Source organism: Cryptotermes secundus, unplaced genomic scaffold, assembly GCF_002891405.2.
Source record: "Cryptotermes secundus unplaced genomic scaffold, Csec_1.0 scaffold395, whole genome shotgun sequence".
NCBI lineage: Eukaryota > Metazoa > Arthropoda > Insecta > Blattodea > Kalotermitidae > Cryptotermes > Cryptotermes secundus.
This window is the reverse complement of record NW_019742967.1, coordinates 739,177-750,366: the sequence shown is the minus strand read 5'-3', so window position 1 is coordinate 750,366 and position 11,190 is coordinate 739,177. Positions and strand designations below refer to the sequence as shown.

Genomic DNA, 11,190 nt, shown 5'->3' with positions numbered 1-11,190 from the left:
GTGGGGCAACAATTTCCACTTCTCCATGTCATCCAGACTGGCTCTGGAGTCCACCCAACCTCCTATCCTCAGGGGTAAAGTAGCAGGGCGTGAAGCTGACCACTCACCTCCAACTAGTGTTATGGTCAAGAAAATGTGAATCTATACATCCACCCCCCATACGCCTTTATGACGTAGTGCTTAATTAGTTAAACACACATACTTTACCTTACCTTACTACTGTACAACAAAATTATTCAATTAATTATTGTAATTGTTGCAGCATTTCAGAGCAGGAACACCATGCAACATGTGTGTTTCCTTCCATTTGGACTCCAACTAAGGTGGCATGAACAAGACAGCTACGATATTGTCTTTGTGTGAATTATGTGATATAAAGACAAAACTACTATCATAACTACTATGGTAAGCATACAATTTCCTAACTTGTTTTCAGTGTTCTATTTAAAATTACACAAAGGGAATTAAATATGCACATCCCATACTACTACAAAATCATGTGCTGTTTTGGCATAAGCATCAGTTACATCTTTCCATGCTAGGCAGATAATATTAAAACGGATCTTACAGAAACAGGATGGAGTAATATGGACTGGATTCATCTGGCTCAGGATATGGGTCAGTGGCGGCTCTTGTGAACACGGTAGTGAACCTTCAGGTTCCATAATATGCAGGGAAATTCTTATGAGTAACTGACAACTTCTCAAGAAGTTCTCAGCTCCATGGAGTCAGCTTATGCTGAGAATGAAATAAAATCAGGACAGAAGCAAACTGTCATAAGTGCTTTTGAAGTGATTTGTACTTCAAAAAATATCCATGAAAGTTTCATACATTCAAAGATACATTTATTTTTCATCACAGGAACGACACATTGTACATATTGAAATACATTGAACAACTTTTTCTCACTATGTTACAAAAATCAGGTCACGGTGCAAAGGCCACTGCATAACTACACAGCAATCCATTTAAAACCACATCCAAATAGAAAACACTGCACTGTTATACTCCATAAAACATATATAAATGTCCATGAACATAATGGTAGCGTCCTCCATTGATCTGAATACACGCATCAGTCCTTCAGATTATGTTTGAAACACATCCAAGGATTCTCTATTAGGATAACATTTTAAATGGATAACCCTGTATAATCACAATTATATGGAAAGTAAGGTATTTGTTTGCTCATCATACACTTGTCTTAAAGATAACAGATATTTTTGCAATTATGTTCTATGAATCCCACGCGACACAGGTCACGTTAAGGCACTATCCTGGCATCTTCCTACACAGACAGATAAAGCCACAATCTGAATGAGGATAGGCAACTCACACAATTTAACATAGAGACCATGCATATGTTGTCCACATGTTCTATACTCTGAACAAACTATTAACACTTTTATGGCTATGCGTTACTATAGTAGCATTGCAGTGTTTGCACATGCATTGCCAGGGAGCAGCAACAAAGTGGGCGCTTCCTTATTAACCCATTTTCGAATCAGCTCAATATTAACATATTAAGCACCTTGCAGGGCCACCTAAGGAGCTGCATAAGCCTCGGCAATATGTAGCCATGAAACTTTTAGTTCTATATGGTTTTGTGGAGGGCCTGCGGTAGCATAGTTAGTTGAAGCACTACGCTACAAGCTGGAAGGTTGCAAGTTTGAATTTTGATGAGGTCACTGGCACTAGGCCCTGAGGTCAACTCAGCCTCAACAGAAATGAGTACCAGGAATTTTCCTGGGGGGTAAAGGGCGGCCGGCGCGTAAAGCTGACAATCTTACAGTCAGTTGTGAGTCGACTGTCTGGATGTGGGAGCCTTGATGTCTCACACATGGGGCCTTCACTGCCTGTTACAGGGACAGCCTTATTTTTTTATGGTTTTATGAAGTGTTAAAAAAATAAGGTCTGGTCTAGCACGTAGTTAAAGATTTGTTCAGAGAACGTCACACGACTAAGTACAGAATACAGACAGCAGAAGAATATGTTATGCTTTCTTTAAAATGCAACATTTACGTAACACATTATCTCATAAGGTTTCAGGTTTCCACAGTGGTGAAAGTTGAAATTGTGGTCTTTTGGATTATAAGACCCTGCAGTTTCAGAGATTGTTACCAGCATTTTGGAGACAGATATCTCCATCTTCTGGGTAAAAGTATCTTTAGCAGTCCTCAAAGAAAGCTGGTAATCAATCATAAGAATGTACCTGGTGTTACTACCCATAAGAAAATCTACCTAAAATGGCTATGTGAATATTAAGTCACAATATTGCCACATGAACTTATGGAATTTATGTGTATACAGTTATTTTGTGCAACACTGTATTCAGTGATGTACAAGTAGTAAAGGAAATTTCCAGGAATAAATATTATGCAACTTCCAGTGGTTAACACCTGACTAACAACACACATACTTTTATGTCACAACAGAAGATACGTAAACAGAAATAAAAAGTTTTTACTCAAAATATATACAGTTTAAAAGGTAAATATAATGTCAAAATAATAAAATGAAGAAAGAAACAAACCAATTTCTAATGATAACCAAGTGTAATAATATTTTGATCTGTGAAAAGGGAGCAGATGCTGTTATGCACCTGAAAGTGCAATACATTAATTAACCTGTGATATTTCATGTTGCCCCAAACGGTGACTATGACAATTATCTTTTTTGGGGACATGATGTCACATACTATGGTAGATTATCATGCTCCTAACAAACTCTGTGCCTCCATCTTCAGGGTGGCAGAATATTTTACACTAAAGATGAAGGTAGCAGGAAAAGATTTGCCAGACCATACAGCACCACATCCCAGACAGCTTCATAGCCATTAACCCATTCATCCCCACATTTTCCTAGCAATACCACACCCCCTAGACAACATTCCTTTTGTCAGTATTTAAGGTTTTTCTATTTTCATGTTACTCTGTTAATTTTGACTGGAAAATAAGAAAGTTTCCTACCTCTTAAACTTACTTTCTGTGAACATGTGTGAAAATTCAAACATTCAAAGAACATATAACATGATCATACTCAATGCTGGTGGGAAGAAAAGAAGAGAACACACTGCAAACAAGTGTGTTCAGGCTTGGTCCTTAAATGGTTAACAATTATTAAAATGATTGTATTCTCAAGCTATATGGAGTATTTTCCAATGTTAAGAATTTTCCAGCATCATACACTTACTACATTCATAATTATTCTTTATATGATTCTTCACTCATCATAATCTATCTTTATCTCTGGATTCCACATCAACCATACACTTTGATTCTTTCAATGGTACATCAGTTTTCTTACACCAATCCACATTATCTTTGGTCTCTGCTCCTATTGCTTTGAATGTCAAATTTCCCTCATTTCTCCCCTGCAGTTCTACACTACTCTTGAGATCCTGACCTGAATCATCTACAAAATTAACTCTGCTACGTAACATTTCTACACTGCCATTACAGCTCACATTTACATTTCTAAATCCTGACAGGGATGCTTCAGCATTCATTTCGGCTTTGTACTTCACATCAGGCAAAGGTGGATAATTTAATGCACAATTTTCTATCCTATCTTTGGAATCTTTTTCTATTTTAATATATTTTGATTCCAGACACGTTTCAAACTTTTCATCAAGTTCTGTACAATTCTTGGAATCCATACCTGTTACACTACCTGCCGGTACAATTCTCTGAAGCACTTCAATAGTTTTCATACATCCTGAACCTGTTGCAGTCACTTCACACCTTCTACTATCCGTGGAATCAGTATTTACCACGCGTGGATCTGCTGAAGGAAGCTTAGTTCCCTCACATGATTGTATAACGTGTTTAAAATCGTCTACCTCGCTGCTTAAATAATCAGTGGCAGGTGTAAAAAACAACTTTATATCAGCTTTGGAATCTTCAGCTGCATCACCGCACACAGACGATGAAGTTTCTGCTGACGATGGCTCCCCTCTTCTGAAGACTTTGTCGTAAGATACATCAGAGTCCCTCAGTTGCGACAGAGCACAAGGACTCCTCATTTCACTACAGCTATGTCCCTCCAAAGAGTCCTCAACCTTACACACAGGAAATGCTGTCACATTCTCCACTGCTGGAACGTTTTGTTCAAAAAATTCGTCACACATTCTTCCTACCCTAACATCTCTAGAACAGAATGACTCATCACAAAAATTATTTTCCTCGCAGTAACGAGAATAACTTGGTATCCAAGGTGACACTGTAGACGACTCAAACTCATGATGCTGTAATTTGCCGAATGCTGTACGAGACTCTAATTCAGCAATGCTGATCATTGGCCGAGACGGAAATGATGGGAAAGTTACACGATGTTGTAACTTGCCAACTGCTTCTAGTTCTGCAATACTAATCATCGGCCATAATGGAAAGGATGGAAAGCTTTCTAGCGGAACGCTCCTTGCTTGCAACCCCCTGTTCTCATCACTGGTCACAGCCTTTAGCCATTTCTTTCGTTTCTTAAGCGGTAACGAGTTATCCAAGTCTGGGTTGCTTTCTGACTCAAATTCCATACTCTTTATGGAATCTTCAAGTACCATATTGTACTGCTTGTCTTGCAATGATTTTTCCATTCCAATTAACAGGTCTTCATCTTGTGACTTCGCTGTTTCTCTTTGTCCTAAAGAGACCTCAATTCTTCTTATAAGTTCTTCCTCTTGAGATTTCAGTGATTTAGCTTTTGTTAAAGATCTTTCAATCTTATTCAGCAAATGTTCTTCACGGCACTTTAATGACTGTGTTTCTGTTAAAGATCTTTCAATTCTCTTCAAAAGTTCTTCTTCTTGATACTTCAAAGTTTCTCTTTCTGCTAAAGATTCTTCAATTCTCCTAAACAGTTCTTCTTCATCGGACTTCAGACTTTCAGTTCCTGGTTCTGTTTCCTCCCGAGCCACCACTGGTGCAGGACTGACTGAGATGGATGTGTACGAAGTTGGTACAGCAGACTGAAGTACATGAACATCTTGACAGAGAAGCCCAGACAAAGTATCACTTGCCTTGATCTCATACTGGAGTGGAGTATGTGCACCTGGCTTCATGTAACTATTAACTGCTCCACTACCACTGACTGAGAGCAATGTAGGAGACCATGACTGCGCGCGGTTAACGCACCTGTAAGGGTTTGTGCCAGACACTAATGACGGAGCATATCTTGAATCCGGTGAACTTCTGGTCGACATTGAGTCGTCAAATACTTCCTGATAACACAGTTTGTCTGTATCACCCACTAACATCATACCACAATTTCTAGTGCTATATGAAATCTCATCTTTTAAATTATAATTTTTCAAACCTGGTAGTGATTCTCCTACACTTGTACCATTAGACACCAAACTATCTAATGACTCTTCTGTTGATAAGGACATTAAACTGTCTGCAACACGTTTTCTTTTACCCATCCAAAACTGAGGACCAGAAAGTTTCTGAATCTCCCCAGGAAAGTTACCTCCGTCTTCGTCTGTTGAGTAACCGATGCCACTGAAACCAATTCTGTCAAGCAAACCCTCATTTGTAGCTGCAACAAGATAATTTTCAGGCTGATTTTCTAGCTTCATGGGCCCTGAATAAACACTGTCATGTACATTACAACACCGATAATCAGACCTTGATAAATCATGCAAAACAACATCATTTAAAGTGTTTGAGAAGATTTCATTACCACAGACCTGATTAGGTAAGACTTCTTGTTTCTCTACAATGGTAAGATTACCTGTTGTGGCACACGGGGTAGTGCCTTCATGATATGCTACAAAACCAGTATCCATTCCATTTGCAGATGTCTGCCCCACCAAGGGACAAATATCTGCCATCTGATCCAACGCCTCAGCTTTGCAACTGATAGTTTCATTAACTATGTTATGAATGCATGGGTGTTCCCCTGTAACATCTAACTCATGTTCCTTTTTAATAATTTTATCTAAATCAACATTTTTAGGATTATTCATATCATTCATATTGTTCACCTCTTCTTTCAAACATCCAGGTTCACAAATTTCAAGCTTGATGAAGCCATCAGTTTTGTCTGTATTATTACTCTCCAAAACTTCTGAAGACACTTCCTGTATCCCACAAATTCTTGATGACTGGGTGTCACTGCTGAGCTCATGTCTTTGGTTCAAAATATCAGGTACCTCTGAATGTGTCATTTCTGTGTTTCCCTTGCCAACTGAGGGCTGTGTGCATTCTTTCAAATCCTGTTTTACTTCCAAATCATCTGCTTCACTCATAACAGCATTTGCTCTGTCTATAGCTAGGGCAGCTTTACACAGTTCCTGAAGATTTGTTACCACCTGCCGCACTACCGGCGGTTCATGTTTGCTATTTATCCCTGAGCAAATGCTATCTACTGATTTTTCCTTCCGTCTGTTCAATGCCTCAATACGTGTCCATCTGTTTCTCTTTACTTTATGCTTGCTCTGTGGCCGTGCCATTGAAGCATCTAGATTTGATACGGATATATCTGACCTCATTACAATTTACTGTTTCCTTCTCAAGCTGTATTCAAACTCGTCTCCTCTTCAAAACATTACAACACTGCAATGAACAGTCTTTGCCCTTCTTTCTGTGTATGCTTTATTCATCCCTACTGATCCCTTTGCACACAGACTTTCGCATATCAGTTACCACCACGCAACCTGAAATTACAGAACAATAATGTAAGTCTAGGAAGTAAATAAGGTAAAATTATCCCTGTAACAGGCCGTGGAGGCCCATAGGGTTGTGAGAGGTTGCGGTTCCCACATTTTCTAGACAATGGGCTCATAGATGGTGGCAAGGTTGTCAGCCCTATGCGCCGGCTGCCCTTTACCCCCAGGAAGATTCCTGGTACTCATTTCTGTTAGAGGCTGAGTCAACCCCAGGGCCATAGTGCGGCTGGAAGGATTAGGTCAATTGAAAAAAGTCCAATGCAATGAGAAAATGGACCTGAATTAAACCCAATTCCTCTGTCATCCAGCCAATACTTATCTAAAGAGTAGAATACTTGCTGAAAAAGTGATGTAACTCCTCAGATAGTCTAGGGGCTTCCAGCATTTTATGGAACCCAAGGTTCATTCATTACTGAGTTAACAACAGTCACACTGAACCATATCCTGAACCAGGTGAACTCAGTATATACCCAAACTGAATTTCTTTAAGATTCAGTTCAATGCTACCCTCTTATTTAAACTAAGTGGTTATCTTCAGGTTTTCAGACTAAAACTTTGTACGAATTCCTCATTTCCCCTTGTATAATCTTCATGACCCACTAAATAAATTCTCCCTCACTTGACCACCGTAATAATGTTTGGCACAATGCAAATTACTCATATGAAGCTCCTCTTTATGGAAATGTGACCAGAACGTACTGAATAAATTAACAGGAAATGTTTAACAGAAGTACCTACAATACTAATGGTATCAAACGCTTTCCTCATCTGACATAGTTCATGAGTCCATGATTTATTCTGACCGTCTTACAGTGCATACATTTATTCACCTTACTCTTCTCTCTTGCACTACATGTTTTGGCATTTAAGTGCCATCTTCAGGTGCTTTTCGATGTACGTCGAACTACTGCATTGCATGCCCTGTTGTCTTTATATTAAAATAACTAAAATATATATTTGTCATATACATTGCTAAATTTTAAATATTAAAAATGTTAAAACTGTTCAGGATTTGTCATCCTTATGTCGTATTTCAGTACGCGAGTCACACCTATCTTCTTCTGTCAGAGTATTCTTCCTACTTTCATGTGTACTGTGCTTTGTGTTGTGTCTTGCTCCTGTGACTGCATGTGTTATACTACTGGGCCTGCTGGGTATGTGTGTGTTCATGAGATCACAGTTTTTACACTTCTATTCACCAACACCATTCATGACTAAAAAATCAAGAGAATTGGGCATGAGGTTAACATAAACTGAACTCTTACTAATAACTGTCATTCTTGGTAATTATACTGGGAAGGATATATAATTTTCATATTCATCATTGTTTAAGAAGTGTTTTCTCTTGCCAGTAAACTGTATAAGGAGCAAAACTTGAGTACCAAAAATACTTAATTTAATGACACTATTTGTAAGTTCCGAAACTACAATGGCAAATGACAACAGGATATTAGTGAACAGGTAGGGATGTGGAAGGAAGTGGTGGTGGCCTAATCTCAGATACTATTCTTGCTGAATGCTGAAAAAAAATCAGATTTAACAAGCAGTCTCCAAGCTGTGATATAGAGCAGCTACTGTCCAAACAAGCAAAAGGAATGCTACCCATTCTATAACAAAGTTCACTAAGAATACTTATAACTAGTTTCAAAGTTAACAGAGAGTCTGTCGAGTGTAACAATTTGTAGGTCACTTTTTATTATTATTTCTGCCTTACATGTTTCGGTTTGACACAACCATCATCAGAGGCACTTGCTATAATTATGGAAACACTGTCGCTGTTTTTGATGCTCACAATTATGTTTGTCGTGTGGACGTTGCTACGACAGTGTTTCCATAATTATAGCAAGTGCCTCTGATGATGGTTGTGTCAAACCGAAACATGTAAGGCAGAAATAATAATAAAAAGTGACCTACAAATTGTTACACTCGACGGACTCTCTATTAACTTTGTGATTGATAGTGTAACGGACCAAAATGAAACAATTCAAAATATAACTAGTTTCTTATCTCCTCCAATAACTGCCATGTTCAAAGTAAAGCACTGGAGGAAATATCACTTGTCACATGCCTTAGCCAATCTTTGCACAAACACATAAAATTAACTCATAAAGGGTATGTGCTGTCTCCCAAATCACATGCTTTATCTCCAAACCTCGTTACTGGAATTTCCTAAAATCCAGCACTGGGAAATCTGCATTAAAAGTTTAATTTTGGTTCTTACCAGCCAAATACAAAGTTATCCAACATGATCCTCTACTCACGCTTCTTGAAATCTGTCATATTATTAACTATACAAAACGTTCATACACAACACAAAAAAGGTAAAATGTAAAGCTATCCCTGTAACAGGGCATTGAAGCCCAGATGGTTGTGAGACATCTAGGCTCCTGCATTTTCTAGGCAGTCAGCTCATAGATGGTGAGGTTGTCAGCCACCATTTACCCCCAGAAAAAATTCCTGGTACTCATTTCTATTAGAGGCTGAGTCGACACCACAGCCATAGTGTGGCTGGAACAGCTACATAAATTGGGGGTGGGGTGAAAATCCAATGACCTCACCAGGATTCGAACCCGCGAACTTCCTGCTTGAAGCATGGTGCCTCAACCAACTATGCTACCACAAGCCCCTTCATACAATACAGGTGTCATTAATACTTTCCAATAACTGATTCTATTGCTTTAACACGTATTGCCGCAAAATTAATTGAAGTTCATGTTACTCAAACAATATTTATTCAAGATTTCACTACTGCTATATAAATGATGGCTAGATATTGGAACTAAAAAGGTAAACAAAAATTATTTTCGAAATAGCGGTATTTAATCCATTTCAGATATGCCAATCAATTGATTTAGAACTCTCTAACATATGTATCTTTATATGCATAAATAAATTATTTCACTGCAATATGTGTATCAACAATTATTAAATATAAAGGCCAGACCGCACTTCATAAATATTTGAGAGTATATACATGTTTTAATTCTACTTTCTTACAATTTTTCAAGATCTGGAAATTACTTACAAAGATTCAATATATATGAGCACATACCGGTTACGATGGTAACTCAACCACTTGAAAGTAAACACTATAAAATTGTCTTAATTGCTTACTTTTGCTTGGAAGTATACATGATTCCACGTTCCTCCTGTACAGTATGCATATCACGTACATCAGCGACCTAAATCATCACATATTCGAAATTTAATATTATGTTCACACCACCTACACGACAAATTCTGTATATTACATATCCAGAAAACTCGTCGTTCCAGAAATACAACCTGCCCGCAACATCCAAAGCTATTAACACATACCACCATTGCACACGTCCACTTCCGCACGTTATACATCGCCACATTCGGCCACATTACAATCTTCACATTTCCCTTTGCGCCACTTCCTTGAATAGAATTTCCCTCTGCAAACCAGCACACTCATTACCTTCTTTTCCGCTCCACAATATAGGACATATAGGCAATGGCGCATGCTTCAGCTTCTTTTATTTACTGTTTTCCCAGTGTCTTCACTGGTTTTGGCAAAAACTTCATTTAATTATTCCATTTAAATAATTCTTCCTCCTTTATTCACTTTCATTGCATTTTGTGAGGTCTTGCCTCTTTTCATTCAAATTCATGGCACACAGTGTCCATGTAATTCAGTGTAGCTTATAATGACATAATGCTCATGACAAGTTTACAGAAAATCTGTCAGTTGGTTTAAAAATCCATGATTTATTTAAACCGTCTTGCAGTGCATACACTCATTTATCTCCTTATCTCCCTCGCACTACACATTTCGGCATAACAATGCCATCTTCAGGTGCTTACTTATCCACGCCAAACCAGTTCATTGCATGCCTTGTTCTCATATTAAAATAATCAAAATATGTATCTATCATATACATTGTCAAACGTTAAAAATATTAAAATTGTTCAGGACACCACATCACTATGTCACCCCTCACTACGCCAGTCACGCGCATTCTCCTCTGCTGGAGCACTCCTTCACTGTCTTTTGTGTGTTGTGCTTTTGTTATGTCTTGCTCCTGTGACTGCGTGTGTTATACTGTTGGGCCTCCTGGGTATGTGTGTGTTTAAATAAATCATGGACTTAAATCAGTGCAACAGGACGCTAAAATATAACATTGGTTTAAAAATGTTTAGAAGAGGAGAGACACACTCCACATGGGTAAAAATTCTTTCTCCATTCCCTCAAAGGCCAGCACTAAATGACTATCTAACACAAATCTGACATCAATAAGCAAAAATGCAGCTGAAACTTCAAAGGGCATAACTCTACTGTGAGTGGAGCATAGTGTTCAATTACAGATGATTACTGAATCCAATGTACTTCTGTTCAAGACCAGTAACAAATTGTTACAGCGTATAACACACTTGCCCATACTGTATTTATTTCACTGTGATACTCTCTTATACACGTTTTAGCCCTTGCAGAACACTGAAATGAACGCTATCTTAAAAGACAGTTTACTACAATAAAATCTGATAGAATAGAGTCTGTG

The 11,190-nt window shown here is 38.2% G+C and overlaps 1 protein-coding gene across 1 annotated transcript; it reads right to left on the bottom strand.

Annotated features, from left to right (window-relative positions):
* Nucleotides 1-1,830: 1,830 nt before the first annotated feature.
* Nucleotides 1,831-9,994, bottom strand: LOC111873511. Its single transcript, XM_023868284.2, has 2 exons — nt 9,779-9,994; nt 1,831-6,652 (listed from the first exon to the last, which is right to left on the bottom strand). Exon 2 carries the CDS (start codon nt 6,485-6,487, stop codon nt 3,230-3,232), a length of 3,258 nt encoding a protein of 1,085 aa, XP_023724052.1. The 5' UTR covers nt 6,488-6,652; nt 9,779-9,994; the 3' UTR covers nt 1,831-3,229.
* Between the last annotated feature and the right edge of the window lie 1,196 nt (nt 9,995-11,190).